The sequence below is a fragment of the Papio anubis genome, chromosome 5, assembly GCF_008728515.1.
Source record: "Papio anubis isolate 15944 chromosome 5, Panubis1.0, whole genome shotgun sequence".
NCBI lineage: Eukaryota > Metazoa > Chordata > Mammalia > Primates > Cercopithecidae > Papio > Papio anubis.
The window spans coordinates 136,410,749-136,432,123 of NC_044980.1; the positions used below are offsets into that span (position 1 = coordinate 136,410,749).

General features: G+C 40.7%; 1 protein-coding gene across 1 annotated transcript; it reads right to left on the reverse strand.

Annotated features, from left to right (window-relative positions):
• Positions 1-18,974: 18,974 nt before the first annotated feature.
• LOC101012840 (TNF receptor-associated factor 4-like) lies at positions 18,975-21,168 on the reverse strand. The gene has a single exon (XM_021939824.1). The coding sequence runs from the start codon at positions 19,856-19,858 to the stop codon at positions 19,112-19,114; it is 747 nt and encodes a 248-aa protein (XP_021795516.1). The 5' UTR covers positions 19,859-21,168; the 3' UTR covers positions 18,975-19,111.
• Between the last annotated feature and the right edge of the window lie 207 nt (positions 21,169-21,375).

The window sequence follows — 21,375 nt, forward strand, 5'->3', positions numbered from 1 at the left end:
CGTGCATGAATTCTATTCAATGACAGTTTTAGTCAATTGTATCTTTTTGATTTTGGCATCCAGATCAACTCCCTACTGATTAATTAGGGGACCCATTATACTTGGAAATGAATGACTTAAATACCCATAAATATGAGGAACATGGCATAATGTCAGAATTGAAACATTGCTCAGACCCATGACCTAGCCAGTGGCTCCAATTAACAATATTAAACCAGTGATTCTCAAACTTTAGGAAGCATCAGAATCACCTGGATGGTTCATTAAAACACACGTTGCTGGACGCCAGTCACAAGTTTCCGATTCAGTAGATCTGAGGTACAGTCTGAGAATTTGCATTTCTAACAACTTCCCAGGTATTGCTGATGCTGTTGGCACAGGGGCCACACTTTGAGAATGAATGCTTTAAATTAATAATCAAACAGCTGATTGAGGAACCACCATATGCCTGGAAATACAGAATAACTGAATTTTCCCATTAAAAGGTTGGAGATGTTACCCAAACCACGCATTTTTATAATGATAGCTATCATATCAACTTTTATTTAAAATCTTAAGCCCCCTCTCCCCCACTGATAGAGCAAAATGAACAAAATAAACGATTCAACCCCCCTTCCCATTACCTTGCATCAGAGTCTTCTTGGAAGCTCTACCAAAATAACTCTACATCTTCAGAATCTTTTTTCAGCCTCATTACATTTAGGGAAAAGAATGCAGGTTCCTCTTTGGCACTGTGTCCTCAGCTAGTCTGTGGGAAGCTCAGCAACTTGCCACTTGTTCCCAGTTTAAGTAACAGGAATGAGATCATCAACATTTTCTATTGGGTCTCCTCAATCTCCTCCTGATTCTGGTTTAATACCGATATGCAATGGACATGTTGAGGCCCAATGGCTAACAGACTCTAAAACTTTTGGCTATGTGCTGGAAGGACCCCGAGAGAAAGTCTATCCTGGGTTAAATTCAGCCGCAGATCTGTTTCATTTGGCTGGTACTGTGTTTCAGGAAGAACTGCGCTTGAATGCCTTCAGGAGGCACATGCTCTCAGTGGCTTGTACTTCCTCCTGATTTGCCGCTGACTTCACGTATTTAAATTACCTGCCTGACCCTCCAGGTCATGGCAATTGAAGTACCTGAAAAACCCTCTGCTTTAACAAATGAGGAAACTAAGCTTTGAAGAAGTTAAGTAACTCTCACAGAGTCATGCTGATAGCTAGTGACAGAACAGGACTACAACGAATAGCTCAAGATCTCGCTCTGTCTCTCTTTTTTCTTTTTTTCTTTCTTTTTTTTTTTGCTGCTTTCTCAACCTCTGGTGTCTCTAATGGTGTCAACACAGACTTTAGACAAGAACTTGATCAGCATTGCCTGCCTCACTCTGTATTACCTTAAGGGTATACCTATCACGGTCACCCACCTCAGTCTATCAGATGTGCTCCATACTTTTCTCAACACGGTACCTTCCTGTGGAGTGCTTTGAAACATGTTGAGACACGACTTCACATTTTTTGGTTTGTAGTGGAGGAAAATATGTGAATAAGTCCGAGGTCAAAGAAATAACTTGAGCTCTGGCCTTGGAGTCACTGACAGAAATAGTATAGATTTTCACAAAGGCATCCTTTAAAAACGAAGCCAACAAAAACCAAACAAAATTAGACTTCAAATAAAAGGCCCATGCCACAATCTGGGTTTGAAACATAGTGAAGTCAAGACAGATCAAGTTTCCCCTTGGTCCTCCTTAATTTGGCTGCCTGTGCTATTCTCCAAATTCCTTTTATCATCATTAGATGGAGAACATTCATTCACCTGTTCCAATTTGACCCTTTGTTTTAATGGTCAAGCAAAGCACAGGGCGGGAGAACTAAAAGCAGTGGTTCTCAAAATGAAGCATACATAGCCATCACCTAGGAACTCGTTGATGATGCAGCGTCTTTGAACCCAGCTGCAGAGATTTCTGGTAGGCCTGAAATCTATATCGTTAGCTAGCACTCACAAGTGTTTTCCATGCTAGTGATGCCTAGAACACACTTGGAGAAATGCCTTGTGCTTTTCAAACTTCAGTGTATTTACAAATCTCTGTCGAAATGCAGCCTCGTTAAGTAGGGCTGGGGTGGGGTCTGAGATTGGGCATTTCTCAAAAATTCCTGTAAAGTGCTGGTCCAGAAACTGCTCTTTGAGTAGCAAGGGTTTAGAACTCTGATGTGGCAGGGGGTTATATTTCCTAGGTTTAAAATTCAGCTCTCCACTTTTCTAGTTGTCAGTCTGGAAAAGCAGCTTAACCTCTCTGTACCTCAATTATCTCATTCTCAAATGGGACACACTTACATGGCAATAGAAATAGGAGAGAGAGAATACCAAGTTTTGTTTGCTTTTTGAAATGGAACTTTGATCTTGTTGCCCAGGCTGGAGTGCAATGGTGCAATCTTGGCTCATTGCAACCTCCACCTCCGGAGTTCAAGGGATTCTCATGCCTCAGCCTCCCAAGTAGCTGGATTACAGGCATGCACCATTACACCTGGCTAATTTTGTATTTTTAGGCGAGACAGGGCTTCACCATGTTGGCCAGGTTGGTCTCGAACTCCTGGCCTCAGGTGGTCCACCTGCCTCGGTCTCCCAAAGTGCTGGGATTAGAGGCATGAGCCACCGTTGCTGACCAATACCAAGTTCTTGAACTACATCCCATGCTAAGAGATTGTGAATTCCTTAAGGAGGTACCATATCTTCCTTGAAAAACAAAACTTTGGAATTTTCCATTTTAAACACCTGCAAGAACGGACTCCTAATCGACTTCCCTTTTGCCACGACCAAGAAGATTTTCCCTCAGAAATCAATAAAATCGCCTCAGTTCTAGGTTTGGCCAGCCAAGAGAAATCTAACCAGCAGATCATCAGCCACCACAAAGAAAGGTCATAAACTGGTGGGCAGAGGTTAGGATGTCTCCCTTCTTGGCTCTACTTACTATTGTAACATTCAGACAATGCACCTGCCTCCTTCTGCCTCAATCTGTAGGAGAGTGGCTGTGACAGCTAAGTCACTGCCGAGTTACATCTTATCACCTCATTTTAATCAATAATTCCCAAATCTTAGTCTACTGAAGACTCTTTTGCAAAAAATTTTAAACTCATAGACACCCAGAGCATATTTCACAAGATGCAAATTTGGCAGGTCTGCTATGAGCACTCAACATCTCAATTTTTAAAAAACCTGGCCCTCATTCTGAAACAGGTGCTCCATTCTCTGACAAATAAAGCTTTCTAAAAAGTTTGGGCCAGGTGCAGTGGCTCATACCTGTAATTCCAGCACTTTGGGAGGCTGAGATGAGTGGATCACTTAAGGTCAGGAGTTTGAGACCAGCCTGGTCAACATGGCGAATCACCGTCTCTACTGAAAACACAAAAATTAGCCGGGCGTGGTGGTACACATCTGTAATCCCAGCTACTTGGGAGGTTGAGGCAGGAGTACTGCTTGAACTTGGAAGGTAGAGGTTGTAGTGAGCTGAGATTGTGCCACTGCACTCCAGCCTGGGCGACAGAGTGAGACTCCATCTCAAAAAAAAAAAAGTTTGAAAGGAAGGATGCTCAGACACCATGCGAGTTCAACAACAGCTTCCCTGGTACATTTTACAGATTTCTATCCTTTGTGTGGAGCAATTAAATCATGTTCTTTTGAATGACCCCAGTGAAGGCTACCATTTGCTAAGTGAGCCTTTACCACTCACTAAGCCCTCATGTTTTTTTTTCCTTACAAAGCCTGCTATTACCATTATGATCCCCACAGAGTAGAACGAAGTGGTGGCTCAGACAGCACCTTGTCTGGAGTTGTGCCATGAGTTAGTGTCAAAGGTGGGACCCCAAACCCCTGTCTGTCTGACTCCTAGTCTAACAGACTTCTCCTGTGCTCTAAAGCAGAGCTTCTTGGACTGCAGCGTCCACCAGAATTCCTGGAGGGCTTGTTAAAACTGCTTCGTCCGTCCCATCTTCAACGTTTCTGGTGAGTAGGTCTGGGGCAAGGCCTGAGAATTTGCATTTCTAACACACTCCCGTGAGTGCTAATGCAGTATGAGCACCACACCATAAGAGTTAGCTGTTGGGTCCTTTCCTCTGGGGAGTTGGATGCCTCTCATTAGCAGTCCTCACTACTTACACGGGGCAATTTTGAAAAGCTTTCCTTTTCCTTCAAGTGTTGCTTAGACAATAAATATATGACAAATGGCCAATGAAGCTGCCGTTAAGTCAGCTCTTAAATGTCTTCAGTTGTTACTTCTGTGGAGTTTGAAGTTGTCATATGTCATCCTCCTCAAGCAGAAAGAACAATTCTCCCTTTGTGGTGGCTCTTTCATAGAACTTATTTTGTTTTGTCTTTTCTTTCTCCACTTTAAAAATGTTGAACTGTTTTACTCTGCCTCTATTCCAACTAAGCAATGGTTAGCAAAATATCATCCAATAGGTTCCATCCGACCAGGTGCTACAGAAATATAATAATCTACCCTCTATATCTTCTTCCTCAGTTTAGTGAAAGGACTCCAGCTGGGGTCTGGATTGGTCTTCCCCTTATGTCAATGACCCTGTGGTTGTCTCCTGGGACTTCAAGGATTTACCTTCAACAGGGGCATCTGCATCTACACTAGGCACAAGCACAGACTACTTAGTAGGAAGGGTCTGTTTCAGCTTGCAGCTCTTTTTGTTCTCCTCAAGGAATTGCATGTGTGGTGGGCCAAGCTATTCCCACAGCATGTGGAAAGAACGCCAGTCAGAGTTAAGCAGGCAGAATGACCCTGTGAAGTTTTCAAAGGGTAGGATATATTTCCGTTGGGATAGCTAAGTGGGAAACCTCAGAGTCAAAAGTCTCCAGTGACTTTGTTCTCTCCTGGTACATTCTATAGACTTCTATCCCCAGCAGTAAAACTATGTCTCTGAGGCCCCCTTTTTTTTATTTTGCAAAATTCAAACTGCAATTTGATGTGATGGATCTCATAATAACAATTCAAATGACCTCTGGATGAGTCTTCTTCAACTCAGGGTTCACAAACCAGGAGCTTAAAAAAAAAAATCCTTGGCTTCTTGGAAAGCGTTTTACTGTTCCTTTGAGTCAGGGAAATGGAATCAGGGCATACAAAACCTTGACACAAAACCCACTGCACCATTTACCCAAAGCAGTGTGACTTGACCACTCTGAAGTCAGTGTTCCCAATTGTCAAACAAACAGATATATTTACATCATTGCACTGGATGAAATGGAATGAGAGAATGGAATGGAATATCACAGATGAAAGTGCTTGAAAGGTTTAGAACTTCAGAAAATATCAGTAGAATCTGATCCCCATTAAACACCTAACTTCATTTCTCTAATCTTTTTCTCTGGGGAAAAGCAACATTTGAACTGGTAACAAAATCAGACTCAGAATTCAGCAAAGTTCAAAGTGCACATCAGTGGGAAACAATGGAGCATGAAGGCTGGTAATTTTGACATGAGTGCTTGTCCTTGCTCTGCCACTCACTAGTGGTGTGACCTTTGTGAGGCTTCTTAAAATCCCCAGGTAGTTCAGAGTAGTTTAAAAAAGTTTTTTTGTGTTTTTTTAAAATAGAGTTGCTGTGAGCATGAAATAATTATGTATGAAGTTCTTCGCATAGTAATACATAGTGAACACTCAGTAAATGTGGTTATTTTCACTGATAACCCTCTGTAAACTTAATGGTTAAGCATCCTTCTCCCACAAATGTGCGTACGTATATGTACACACAGCCATGCATTGCTTAACAATGGAAATACATTCTGAGAAATGTCTTATTAGGCAATTGAATCATCATGTAATCATCACAGAGTGTATTAACACAAACCTAGATGGTGTAGCCCACTGCACACCTAGGCTGTATGGTATAGCCTATTGTTCCTAGGCTACAAATCTGTACAGCATGTTATTATATTGAATACTGTAGGTAATGGTGACACAATGGTAAGTATTTGTGTATCTAAACATAGAAAAGCTACAATAAAGATAGTGTAAAAGATAATGGTACACCAGGATAGGGCAGTTACCATGAATAGAGCTGATAGGACTGGAAGTTGCTCTGGGTGAGTCAGTGAGTGAATATGAAGGCCTAGGACATTACTGTGCTCTACTGTAGACTTTATGAACACTTAGGCTACACTAAATTAAAAAAATTGTTCTTCAATAATGAATTAACTTTAGCTTACTGTAACTTTTTTACTTGACAAAGTTTTTCCTTTTTAAAACTCTTTGACTCTTTTATAATAACACAGCTTAAAAAAAATACCTTGTACAGCTGTACAAAAATATTTCTTTATCCTCCTATAAACATTTTCTATTTTTAAAATTTACTTTTTTTTTTTTTTTTTTTTTGAGATGGAGTCTCGCTCTGTCGCCCAGGCTGGAGTGCAGTGGCCGGATCTCAGCTCACTGCAAGCTCCGCCTCCCGGGTTTATGCCATTCTCCTGCCTCAGCCTCCGGAGTAGCTGGGGCTACAGGCGCCCGCCACCTCGCCCGGCTAGTTTTTTGTATTTTTTAGTAGAGACGGGGTTTCACCGGGTTAGCCAGGATGGTCTCGATCTCCTGACTTCGTGATCTGCCCGTCTCGGCCTCCCAAAGTATTTTTTTACTTTTTAAACTTCTTTTTTGTTGTTGTTAAAAACGAAGACAGAAACACACACAGTAGCCTAGACCTACACAGGGTCAGGATCATCAGTGTTGCTGTCTTCCACCTCCATATCTTGTCTGACTGGAAGGTCTTCAGGGGCAATAACATTCATGGAACTGTCGTCTCCTATGATAATAATGCCTTCTTTTGGAATGCCTCCTGAAGGATCTGCCTGAGGCTGTTTCATAGTTAAGTTTATTTTTAATAAGTAGAAGTAGTACACTCTAAAATAATGATAATAAGTATACTATATCAAATGCACTAACCAGTACCACAGCCATTTATTATCACCAAATATCATGCACTGTACATAATTGTACGTGCTATACTTTTGTATGGATGGCAGTGCAGTAGGTTTGTTTACACCAGCATCACCATGAACATGTGAGTAATGCATTGTGCTCTGATGTTGGTAGGTGAAAGGAATTTTTCAGCTCCATTGTAATCTTATGCGGACTGTTGACCAAACATCATTATGCAGAGCTTCACTGTATATTTTCACAACATTTTGCATATAGTTTTAGGGAATTCATGGATTTCCTTGTTGCCTATCTATGGCCACTTGGGCCCCTGGGCCTCATGGATATTATTGATCCATCATCATCAGGTGAGTTGGGTTTTGTAGTGTATTAATGATTTTTTTCTTTTATCCTCAGCTGTTGAGTTTATGGACTTTCAAATGTGCTGTTACAACTAATTGAATGTGAAAACTCAATGCAGCCTAGAAGCTTCATGACCCTTGTAAGTCTGTCCAAACCCAGCCCGGATCACAGTTACATGGCTTGTGATGTGCAAAGCTTTTTCTAGGAGTCCCTGTGGCCTTGCCCTCATCTTCCTCTGTGGTTCTTCTGTGGTCTCTGTGGGCCCTTTGCCTACAGTTTCTATTGTGCTATGTGACACCCTGTACACAGAACTCAGCTCCTTTACTGGTTTTCATGAGACACCTAATTGAACGTTTGGTGCCTTTGGTGAAGAGTCACATTGTGGAGTGAAGTGTTTCGCCATCTTGATCCCTCCATCCCGCCTTTCTTCTTCCACTCTGGTACATCAAAACAATTTCTCTCTTCATATTGAGTCCTCAGACCTCTCTAGGCCCAGCAGGATTTCACTTTCTGTCCCATCCATTCATCAGGAGTATTTTCCCCCCAGTTTTTCCTCTTTCTTTCCTATGAGAAATTAAATGGAAATTTTTTCTCCCTCTTATTCCTTATGAATTAATATTATTTGGGACTATGGATGTCATTCTGTTTTCCTAGTGTCTGGGGCAGTACCTATCATATAACAGATGTTTACCAATTGGATAAAAGAAGAAGAAAGGAAGAGAGAGAGGAAGGTAAGAAAATAAGAAAAGAGAAAGGAAGGAAAGAAATCCTTAGTTTTGTCCTGGATCCAGATTGTGATTGCATTAACAGCTCAGAGATTGTTAAAGTAGCTCTCCTCCTACTTCTTACTGTTGAGGAGGGTTTTTTTAAAATCCCTTTTTCTTTCATTCCCAGTATATCAGCAATTTCCCCAAGCCAATTTCTAGCTCTTAAAATAGATTCACACTGTGGTTCTTCCTTGTGTGTGTGTGTGTGTGTGTGTGTGTGTGTGTGTGTGTGTGTATGAAGTAAGAGAAATTCACAACTCACTTCATAATCCCCTCCCAGGTAATTAATTAACTCAGGGGGCAGCCTCAAGAAGCCAGAAGCATGTTGGCTTTAATTTCCCTTTCTGAGATTCTCTTCCCTCTATTAACTTTACCTTTCCTCAGTTAGGGCAAAAATTAATTGTGTCCCTCCCATCTTTGGAGGCAAGTGGTTCCTTCGACAGCTTTTTCTTAGAAAGGTCATTTCCTCACTTCCTGTAAACTGTAATCCTCCTTGTGTGGCTTTTCCCTTTTTAGAGAAAACTTACTGGAATTTGGGAATGAACTTGCTTTGTTTTAAGATAGAAATATAAGTGTGGGCCTCTTTATTTCTTTGGGACATCTCTTCATGGCATTCTGAGAGAGATCGGAGTTGATCCTTAAAGACTGGATCTCCCTATGTGGGACTGGGGTGGCTCAGATTGAGGAAGCTTGGTGAATTAAACAGAGAAAAAGGAAGGAGAAGGTTAGAAGAAGCCACGGGCAACTTCCTGTTTTTTAGGCAAATGGAGCCTGATTTTCAGCTTCATACAATTATATTCTCTGCATTAGCTTCAGGGTAGTACAAGAAAACGAAGGAAGGGGTCTGTCCCTTGTGAAATTGAATTAATGTATTCAGACAGGTAAAACTGAATCAAGTGACTAGACTGTTAAGCCTGTAATTTAATCACACGTACAATATTTACATCTGCACACAGTTTGTGTGCTGTGTGAGTAGGAGGGGCGGTACCTTCATTTCTGTATCTCAGTACTTAGCCTGATGCCTATCACATGGTTAGAAGTCAAAACTCTTTGAGTTGGTTGAAACTGGTTAACTGGTTGCTTGAAAATATATAGAGCTGAGGGTACCACAGTGGCAGACTACTTTAAAGAAGTAAAAAGAAAAGGCGTCCTCCCAAAGTTGAAATATTTGAAAGACAATTCTCAAAAACTCTTGGAAGATGTTGGTGGGAAGATGTCTGGTTTAATTTCTATTTATTTCAAGCTCTACACTAAATGATAAAGGTTAAGTGAAAAGAAGACTCAGTCCTTGACTCCAAGGACACCATAGTCTGGAAGGGCAGAAAGAGAAGTAGTTAGACAATTTAAAATATATGTGGCTGGGCAGTTTAGCTGCAGTTCAGCATTTCAGCTACACAGTTCCAGTTTCAGAAAAAATATATTAGGACTTGGGAATAAGCCTGCATTGGTTCACAATAGAAGTGTAAATGTGGCGTTCTTTATCTTTTTGGGAGACTCTCATGGGATTCTGAGAGAGACCAGGATTGATCCTTACAGACTGGATGACTGTGGTGTCCACTAAAAGAGTCACCCAAGTGGCTCTGCATGTGCAACAGTATGAAGACATTAAATCTTGCTGGGACTCCCCTGGGGATCAGCAGTCCACTGTGCATAGTTGGATGGATATTCTAATGAGACACTTGGGGATGGAGAGGGTCAGACTTCCAAAGGGCATGTGCAGTCACATTAGGTGATCACCGAACGGCCTGCTAAAAAACACAGTGCCATTTCTCTGTGGAACCTCATTTTTGCTGTAAGAAAAGGGCAAGTTCATGGGCAGTTAAATCACTTAGAACACTAATGGAGAGGCGGAGGGCTGCCCCCAAGGCCTCTTTTCCCTTCCCAGTTTCCATGCAGTTTCCTGTCTCTCTGTTGAATCAATGTTGAACAAATATTTAGAGAATCTTTATTTAACTGCATCCTGGTTACCAGTTCTGTGGCGTCCACATGTGTCCTGATCCCACGATTAACCTGGATGTGATGTAGAGCCCTCTCTGGGTGCCATCTACGTGCCACGGTTCCACATGCATCAACGGAATCACTCTCATTAATTCGTCCCGATGGAGGGAGGTCAATCAGGGAAAAGTCAAGAGTTAGAAAATAGTTTTAAGAAATTAGGCTTAATTATTTTCAAGTTTCTACTGACAGGAACTCATTGCGGGGTTAGAGGGGAAGAGGAGACACTTGTCTTAGAGAACCCTGTGAATGTCTTAATAAATAGATAAGAATCTTGTTTACTTAGCATTTTCAGTGTTAGAAGGCAAGTAGGACCAAAGTGAGACTTGAGAACTGTGTGTTCTTCACTGCAGAGATCCTACAAACAGATGTATGCTTAGACTTCATGAATGGTTCAGGAAAGCATTGAGATGTGTTGCAAAGAGTTTCGGAAGAGACTATGAATGATTAAACTGGAAAACATCAAAGGAGAATGGATTTCTCCTTAAATGCCCTCTACAATATTATTTGTCTTCAAAATATTCGAGTGATTTTAATAGTATCCTAGTGTTTCCCTTATACATTCCTCCTCATCCTTTAGAACACACTTAGGTACCAGTATCACTGATCAAGAAAATGATCCCTAATCTCTCCTGCCTCCTAGAATTCATCTGCCCTTTCCACAAGCTGATGTCACTACACTGACCACACTGAATTGTCAATGGGCTTATTTGCAGGTGTGTCTACCATACTGGACAGAGAGGTCTTTGAATCTAGGTACTGGCTTCATTTATCTTTGGGTCCTTATTTCAACCTAGCATTTGGCACACTGCAATTACTTGGTATGTATCTGCTTAATAAAGAAACGCACTTATCATAAGTACAATATTTATTCTGCAACTTTTGGTGGCCATGAATAAACATGCTGGTTTTCTTTCTGGCTTCAGGTCATAGTTTATTCTAACCTAATTAAACTATCTCATGGATGAGACCACTGAGTTTAAATCATTCTTCCAAGTCTATAGAACTTGTTACATGGCCCATCCAGGACTAGGACACAGGCATCCAAGGACACTGGATTCCAAGCCTGGTGCTCTTTCTTTCCCCTTTTCATTTCTGACTTCAAAAAATAGCACATGTTCAGAATAGAATGTTAAAGAACAGAGAAAATTCATCCTAAATTCAACTACCTAGAGACAACCAACATCAGCATTTTGGCAAATATTCCTTCTTGTGTGTGTGTGTGTGTGTGTGTGCATGTAAACAATTTTACACATGTAACTAGCTATTAAATGGGGTTCTTCGAGTTGTTTTGGAGTGTTAGCTGAGGCCCCAAATCTCAGGACAATGGAAGACAAGTACCCACACATTCTAGAGAGAGGGGCTGGAGCATTCTTACTGAAAGATGTCCAACTGGCTTTCCACTGTCAACGTCCAGGACCCACTCCAGCCCTTATGTAATGAATGGCTAGAGACACTTCTGGGGAAAAATCATTTAACATAAGGAAACACACAGGAGGAGGCAATACTGTAGCGTGTCTCCTCCTCTTAAGGCAGGTGTAGGATCCAGAGATAGGGTGAGGCCCCTGCCAGCAGAGGAAAATGGTACCTTACTGCCACAAGTGAAGCTTGCTGCATTGTAAGACAGACCTGCAATGAAAATTGCAAAAACTGCAATTACTTTTGCACCAACCTAATAGAAGAAAACACAGAGGCTTTTCCTGGTCTGCTCCCTGATTAAAACACAGGAGAGTCTCGCGAGAGCTGCACATGGCCCAGAGTCTAAAGACACAGACACATAGATAGTGCGTATCTCTCCCTGGGAGAATCCCAAAGTCTCCTTCAAGGGAGAGAAATAATTGCACCAGGAGTGATCCCCTTCACAGACCAGGGGTGGTGGAATTTCTTTTGAGTCATGTGCATGCCAGGCATCCTGTAAGGAGCCCACCCTTGGCTGCCTATGGAGGTAGAGTGGAGCTGCAAAAAAAGCAAAAAAGTAGGTTCATAGATGACTTAGGTTAATAGATTACTGATCTCCCTTACCTCCAGCTAGGCTCTGAGCCTCACCTGATAGTGTGGGGAAGGGCAAAAACCTAAGATGTGAGATTTAGGTTTAAAATATGTTTTCAACCTGAACACAATGAAAAAACAGTGAGATATAACCAAGATATTGTTGTGGCAGACACATGAAATGCCATGCAAATCCCCCTTCAAGTGGAACTTCTTGTCCCAGCCATTTGGAGTGCTGTCAGGAGAAAACCTGGCCTCAGCCTCCTGTGGGGATGGCCTCAGCTGGAGACAGCCACCTGCTCAAGTCCATCACATCCCTCCCAGGGTAGCCCAGATCCCACGACTAAGGAGGAGGATATAGAGGCTTTGCCATTTCAGTCCATTATGGGACCATTTTGGCTCCAGAGCTCCCTAAAGTTGGCCAAGGTGTCATTGGGCTGGCAGGCACCAGAGCTCACCTTCTCCCTGTCCAATCTGCTCCCTTTCCCTCTTTAACAGGTATTGTTCCCAAGGGCTGTCTGTGATAAACATCTTACAACTAGACTCTGTCTCAGAGTTAAGTTCCTGGAGAATCTTACCTGAGACAATTGTACAGAGAAGCAAAATCAAATCAAATATGTTTGAAGGGAGAAAAAAAATAGATATTTCCTACTCATGCCCTACTGATTGCAGTATTCCTATGAACACAAAAGTAAAATCAACTAGACATTATCTTTTATAAAATGCTTTTCAAAATTCCTTTTTATTGAGTATTCAGATATGTCATTCCTTTTTAATGGCTGCATTATATTCCTTTCTAAGAAATGTAACATATTTAACCAACCCTCCCTGTTTAGGCTTACAGGCTATTTCCAAATTTTCACTATTATACTATTGCTGCAGGAACCCATGCAGACCTTTTTGTATGCTTGTTTAATTATACTTTTATGATATATTCATAGGAGTGGGATTACTGGGCTAAAGGTATTTTCTTTTTAGATAGTGCAATCCACATTTTATTATAGAAGTTTTATATTAGTTTTTACTTCAACCAAGTGTAGATAAATGTGATACATCTCCATATTCTTGCCAACTCTGGGCATTATTAATCTTGTTCATCTTTTATAATGTAGTAGGTGGCATTGTTTTATTTATTATCTCTTTATTTACTTATGTTTTCTGAAGAGGTTGAAAATATTTTTATATATTCATTGGCCAGCCTAACCTCTTGGCTTGGGATCTGGCTATCCTCTCTTGACACCCTATTTTTACTAGAATCTTTGTATTTTTCTTGCTTACTTAGAGGTGCTCCTTTTTTATGTATTAAGAATGTTTCACCACTTGACTGGCAAATAATTATCTGGTTTTCTGTGTGTCTCTTGAATTGGAAAACATTGAATATGGAATATTTTGGCTTTATGCTCCCAAATCTATAGGTCTTTTCTTTATGGATTTCGTAGTTGGTGTTCCTTCCAATAAGATAACAACTGTCTTGCTTATACTACTGATTTTCCTAAAACATTATTTTCTTTGGGAAAAAATTAAATATTTGCCTAGTTATGAATTATAAGAATTCAAATTTATAATTTTTTGAAGTTATATTATCCATACTAGTATTATTCAAACACACACGACCTGACCATACCTATATATCACTGTCTTAAGTGCACATTATTATTAATCCAGCCTTATTCCTTTTTCTTATTCAAATTAATAGAGAGATTATTTTGAATAAAAAGTAGCACATGGGAAAATTGGCTAGCCATAAGTAGAAAGCTGAAACTGCATCCGTTCCTTACTCCTTATGCAAAAATTAATTCAAGATGGATTAGAGACTTAAATGTTAGACCTAAAACCATAAAAACCCTAGAAGAAAACCTAGGCAATACCATTCAGGACGTAGGCAGGGGCAAGGACTTCATGTCTAAAACACTAAAAGCAACAGCAACAAAAGCCAAAATTGACAAATGGGATCTAATTAAACTAAAGAGCTTCTGTACAGTAAAAGAAACTACCATCAGAGTGAACAGGCAACCCACAGAATGGGAGAAAATTTTTGCAATCTACTCATCTGACAAAGGGCTAATATCCATAATAACCTACAAAGAACTCAAATTTACAAGAAAAAAACAACCCCATCAAAAAGTGGGCAAAGGATATGAACAGACACTTCTCAAAAGAAGACATTTATGCAGCCAACAGACACATGAAAAAATGCTCATCATCACTCGCTATCAGAGAAATGCAAATCAAAACCACAATGAGATACCATCTCACACCAGTTAGAATGGCAATCATTAAAAAGTCAGGAAACAACGGGTGCTGGAGAGGATGTGGAGAAATAGGAACACTTTTATACTGCTGGTGGGACTGTAAACTAGTTGTGGAAAACAGTGTGGCGATTCCTCAAGGATCTAGAACTAGAAATACCATTTGACCCAGCCATCCATTACTGGGTATATACCCAAAGGATTATAAATCATGCTCCTATAAAGACACATGCACACGTATGTTTATTGCAGCACTATTCACAATAGCAAAGACTTGGAATCAACCCAAATGTCCATCAGTAACAGACTGGATTAAGAAAATGTGGCATATATACACCATGGAATACTATGCAGCCATAAAAAAGGATGAGTTTGTGTCCTTTGTAGGGACATGGATGCAGCTGGAAACCATCATTCTCAGCAAACTATCACAAGAACAGGAAACCAAACACCGCATGTTCTCAATCATAGGTGGGAACTGAAAAATGAGATCATGTGGACACAGAAAGGGAACATCACACATTGGGGCCTATTGTGGGGAGGGAGGAGGGGGGAAGGATAGCATGAGGAGATATACCTAATGTAAATGACGAGTTAATGGGTGCAGCACACCAACACGGTACATGCATACATATGTAACAAACCTGCACATTGTGCACATGTACCCTAGAACTTAAAGTATTTAAAAAAAAAAAAAAAAAAGTAGCACAAACTTTCTTGGTGACTATCCCAGGTTATACTACTTGTGAGTCAGCATCTCCAAGGCAGCATTTTGAAAGGCATTCTTATGACCGCCAAAGTTTTAGCTTCTTTTTCCAAAAAGTGAGGATAATCAGACCTACCTTATGGGATTGTAGTAAAGAATGAATAACATAGATGTAGGGCACGAGAAGAAGCTAATCAATGATATTATTATTATTTTAATTATCATTTTGCTCTTCTTCCTTCTTCTTTAAAGAGTTTATAGTTGGATAATGTGGATGAATGTCACATACCTCATAGACTTGTATCCACAATTCAAAACCCTCAAACTTTTGTAAGTTTGTGAAAAACTCATTTGGTGATAAAAACTGACCTGCACTGACATGAGGTATTTATAGTTTTTATGATCCCATTTACTGGGAATAGTCATATACTCATATATAGTACTGTAGATCTTAATGGATTTGATTATTGGGTACTTCCCCTTTTATAAATATAAAAATTTCCAGATTCAGTGGTACATCTTGTCCCAAGGACTTTGTAGAAGGAACTGTGGAATTGTACAGTCTGATTTCCACAAAAGTCCCCGTATCCCACAGTAAGTGTCCACTATGAACAATTTAACAATACTGCTGACCATATTAAATTGGAGTTAGTCATTTGAATTGTATTGTTTTTGTTGTTTTGTTTGTATTTAATTAGAAATGTATTTTGGATATAAATTTGTTCAAAATTATGTATATTTAGTATTAATTTCTAATTTTGTGTTTATAATATTGAGGTACTATCATAATAAAAGTAATGTAAGTATATAAAAAATTAAAAAGATAAAGGGAAAAGAAAAACATTTTATAGTTAAAATTAACTTGAAAAACACTTTAAATGAGCCCACAGGAGACAAGATAATTTCACCTATGATTTTAACAATATATGAGTATATATGTGTGTATATATATATATGCATATGTGTGTGTAGCATTATATGCATATATAAGTATGTAACATATGCTCCAATAAAGATTCAAAAGCTTAGCCTTCCTCCCAAAAACTCTGCTTATTTTTCTCTTTTGCTAAGAGCGTACGGAGCCCACCCAAGTTGAATGGGCTAATGAGGCATTCAGTATGTTTATTAGGAAACCCTACCTATACCCATAGTCACAGAAATGACTGATTTCATCACTTGACTAGTCTTTTAACTAATTCCATCCTAACCCCTTTAGTGACCACATGTGCAAGAGGTTGGAAGAAACTAATGAAATGGATCCGTTGGTGCAGAATAATACAGATAGAGCTTCAATCAGAACATTCACATATTCACAGAGAAAAGCAGCAAGAAAAGTTTAAATGTAACACTTGCGGGACAATTTAGGACAGTAGTTGCATGCAGAGCCGGACAGATAAGGTAAATATATCAGATAAACAGGGCATTAGAAAGAAAACAATGCAGGCTGATGAGGGATAGCAATTGAAAGTATTTCCAGTATCAGAATATAGATAGGCAGTGGTGGGGCCATGGTGATTTGCACTTTAACTGCAACCCAGAGTCACCGTATCTTCTGTTTTCATATTTTGAGAAAAAAAAAAGAGAAAGCTGGGGTTTTATGTGAATTCTTGTGACTTCCTGTATTGGCAATTAATTCAATAAAAAAAATAGTGTGGGTCAAATAAAATACATGTGTGGGCCAGATCTCATCTTCAGACCATCGGTTTGCATACAGAGTCTCAGAATCTGGATGACAGTCATTAGCATCCTGAATAAACTTGGCCCCCTATTTCTAACACTGGTTGAAGTAATAGAGTGAAAGAAGACAGGAACTCTTGTGGTAAATCATATTATTTTCATCTGAGGTGATAGCTTTGGCTGTGGCTCAAGTGTTCACTTCTGGAAGCCAGAAATCTCTCCCTGTCCTTGTTAATATTTTTGGCTAATCTTTGTAGAAATTAAACTGGATTAGAACAAATTGGAATGGATACTCAAGGACCAATTGGAGGGCTTTATAAACCCTTCCTTTCAAAGTGAATCCCAAACTGAAATTTATTCTCTTTCCATTTCCTTTATCTAGACTTCTTGGAGTAGTATAGGGTACTGAATGTTTAACAATGAGTATTTCTTTTGGTCAATCTTTGAGATCGATCTGTTTCATCAACAAATGACAATCATTTAATGATGGACTGTTTTCTCTCATTTCCATGGAAACACGATTATTTGGCAACAGATTTGCAAAGTTGTTAAAGAAGACAGCTTTTACCTTTCAACCCTGGCTTGTGATACATTTCTTCATGCAGCAATATGCATTGGGGGCCTGTAATGTACTAGATGCTATTTTAGCTGCTGGGAATAGAGTGGAGACTCAGACAAATTTCCTAGATTCCTGTTAGTAAAAGTTAAATCTACAATAATACATTTGATGCCACTTCTAATATATACATTCAAAGTGGAAATATAAAAATATATATTGCACAAAGCCAAATGTAAAACCCTAGACTACCCTATCCTTAGAGGATAGAGGAAAAGACTGTAGTCATCTACAGTCTTCCCTGTAGACAAGGAAAAGAAGCACAGAGAGGGAAAGACAGACAATGAAGTAAGATAGTAGTGAAAATGGTGAAATTAAAACTCCTACCAATGCAGGTGAGCACAGACAACTCTCTGCATCAGGTAGTAAGAGACTCCTTCATTTACGTATCTCCAGTTGTCAGCTCTGTATTTCACAAATTAGAAATTGATAAACAGAAATGGCTACTTTAGTGGAAGTTGAGCTTACCATTCACTGTACTTGCATTAGTAACTGGATTTCCCAGGCAAGGTTGGAAGAAAATCCCAACTGGAATGAATAAGCCAGTAAAAACGTGCAAGTAATAATCACAGCTTAGTTTTAAGAGACAAAAAGACTAAAAACAAGACTGTGACATTATAAACAAAGATTAAAGATGATGTCTGCTTATGTAAATATCTCCAGTAAAAGAAACTACAGACCTGGGTTCTAATGTGGTTAAATAACTGCTGCTCTTCTTGACTTCATCTTTTGTATCATGCTTTTGCTGAATAAAACTCTTGACAAATCAATAGGTTGGGTGAGATCATCAAAGCAAAATTATTTTACAAGTCAAGCTTCCCTATCAGCTGGCTCTCCCAAGGCAGATTACAGCATTTGTCTCAATGAACATCAAATTAAACAGTTCCTGTGTATTTCTGGAGGCAAATTCTGAAAGTGCAAAAGCCAACATGCTAAGAAACTTTTTTTTAAGGATTGAGAAACATTTCCCCCAGGTTACAAAGACACAGTTTTGACTGTAGCTTTTTTTTTTTTTTTTTTTTCCTCCCCTAAAACTCTGTCTGCTAAAGGGAAAAGGGAGACTAGCTTAGCTGAGCCTAAGCCAGGAATTTCAGTGTGTCTCAAGTTATGTGCCTCCCCAGGCACCTATTTCATGGGGAAAAAAAGAGTTTGAGGGAAAGTTTTAGTGCAGGCGATAATATCGATAGATCCTGGGGATGAAGGGCAGGAAATCTGGTACATCTTCTTCAAAAAGGCCTCACAGTGTGAATTTCAGTCCTGGACGGGCTATTTTCTCCACATCTGGGTGGAGCCCAGTTCAGGGTTTGGGAGCATTGGGAACCAAAGGGAAGGTGACCCATTTGGCAGTGCCTTGAGGGCTGCAGTATTAGGTGCTCCTGAATGTTGCTTTGTAGGAAGAGAAACCACATCACAGAGGAAGAGTTGAGGCATCATTCTGAAGGCAGGTGAACTTTCCAGAAGGCCAGAGTGAAGGATCATGGATGGGCTTGCCTATGCGGCACTCCCCAGGGACGCCCCAGGCCGCCCTGCAGAATTGGGGAAGGGCTGAGAGTGGTGTGGTTTCAGGTCTGAGAAATTTGAATATCTGTGTTACTAGGCTCTTTTTCATCTCCAGAGCCACTGTCCCGTCTCCCTTTTGGCTTTTTATCTCCTCCTTCTTCATAATTCTTCCTTCTAGGAGAAGTAGCCTAACCTTGCCAAAGTACAATTTTTTTTTTTCTAATAAATACACTTATGGATTTCTTAAAAATCAAGGCTGCCCTGCTGTGCCCTCTTGGCACTAAGGAAATAAATAACCAGAGGGGGCACAGCTAGGGAAAGAGGAAAAAAATCAGATCTCAAGACAGATTCTTTGAACTACCCTTTCTCCATCCCCAACTTCCACCCCCCTATGGCTCTGAGGACATAGCACCTGAGAAGGCACCTCAGTCCGGGTAGAGTATGACCGGCACCAGGGCATGTCTGCCCTACCCAAGAAGGGAGACAGTCCCTGAGGTCACTTGTTTCCAGCCCTTGATGACCCCAAGACCAATTCCCCACACTGTACATAGTTTTTTGCTTTTGGATGTCCTGGTGGGAGATGAACTTGAGATAACCAAAGCCCAAAGAACTCTCATCCAGGGAGCCCCCCCAGGTGCCCGGCTTCTGGAAGTTCTTCCAGTTTGGGCCTGGGTGGAAGGTGTCAGTGACATGCTGTGGTTTAGCCAGCCCAGGGTCGCTCTGATCCAGCAGGCAGAAGGTGACACAGCGGGCAAAGGACCACTCAAGGAGATTGTCAAAGGCACCAGGCAGCAAGTCAATGTATAGTGAGAGGCGTGTGCCCTCACCACTGCCTTTGTCATTGAGGAATGCAGACACCTGCAGCTTGTAACCACACTTATGTGTGTAGAAGGCTGGGCTGAAGCACTCAAGGTTGGACTTGGCCTTGGCCTCCTGTAGCCACCGACCACAGCTGCCAGTCTTCCAGATAAGCATACCATCACTGCCCGCTGATAGCTCCTCCAGCTCTTGCTGAAGGTCCTGCAGCTCCTGCCATTGCCAGATCAACAGAGCACACATTATGACCAGATGTGGCTTCATACTCTCCTCCACATGCCATGCCATTGCCCACTTAGGGCACCTGTGCTTGCAGCTGGAGTCTTTGAATGAGCATAGCACCAGGGCGGTGCTACAGCTGTCCTTCACATGGCCTGGCAGGTCCTCCTGAGCCACAGTGCCCACACTACAGTACAAATTTTAATCCGTAAAATTGGGAGAATGATAACATCTACTGTAAGATGATGCATGTATGCGCTTAAGTATGTGGCATACTGTCAGAGTTCAATAATGACTGAATCTATTATTATTCTACTTGGAAACACTCCTAATCGATTTGAAAGCAATTAGCTAAAGGCTGGTTATTGTTGGCTTCTAAAAGATAAGGGGCATTGGTGAGGCACAGGATTAAATTGACAGAGAAGTCTGTTGGTGGGTATATCCAGGATTATTCTGTCCTTGTGCCAATCTGCTTAGATGTCTTTGAGAAAACGAGCAGGAGAGGCAGAGCACATTAGACAGTCAGAAGATATTTAGCGAACGCCTCCTACGTGCTAGCACTGGAAATAGAGCGATGGATGAAACTACCTACATCTTCTCATAGAGCTTACAAGGAAACAGGAAAGGCAAATATTAAAGAAATATCAACTCAAATACTCATTAATTGCAGGTTGTGCGGGGTATTGCAAAATGCCCACTGTCTACTGACCCATTTGGGCAACATTTTGTATCATCCCAGCAGATCGCCAGCCCAGAAATCAGATTCAGTTTTACTTAAACAAACCCAATTTTCCCTGGATTCAGATCCAGGTCACTTACTACTAAGATCAAATTTAGTTTCTGAGTCTTGGTTACCTTATTTGTAAATGGGGGGATGTTATAATCATTCCAATCTCAAAGGATTATTGGAGGGTTCATTAATTGAAGCCTAGGTGAAATCTCCCTCAATGCCTGGCTCACAGTGAGTCCCAGTAAATGCTGTTTCATTCCTTTTTCTAGTGTAGAAACACATTAAACTTATGAGTGGGCTGCTCTGAGTATCAAACTTGAAGACAAAGATAAGATGAACACACATACTCCTCACATGTGAGGTTTGAGCTCTTAATTCAGAGAAATGAGTGTATTAACAGAAGAATTTTTTTGGCAACGTTACTGAGTCCTGCCTCTCTGGATTGTTCAGTGTCAATTGTATTTTAAACAAGCTATGAATGGGAACCAAATCAAAACCATTTTGGTTTAGCAGCAGCAGGTTAAAAGTTGTCTTACTACGTTGTCTGAACTACATCATCCAATAAAAGTCTAAGGCCAGGCGCAGTGGCTCACGCCTCTAATCCTAGCTACTTGGGAGGTTGAGGCAGGAGAATTGCTTGAACCTGGGAGGCGGAAGTTTCAGTGAGCCGAGATAGCACCACTGCACTCTAGCCTGGGTAACAGAGCAAGACACTATCTAAAAAAAAAAAAAAAAAAAAAGGCTAACCCCCAGCAAGTAGGGAGGGTTCATGGTGCACCTGTGGGCCTGGGTGTGTGTGACAGGTCGTGAGGGGTTGGAAGGTGGTGAAGGGATGCATCCATGTGGGAATTTGATT

Excerpts from the sequence above, each read along its gene's own strand:
- LOC101012840 (XM_021939824.1), bottom strand. The coding sequence starts at position 19,858 with ATGGCATGGCATGTGGAGGAGAGTATGAAGCCACATCTGGTCATAATG.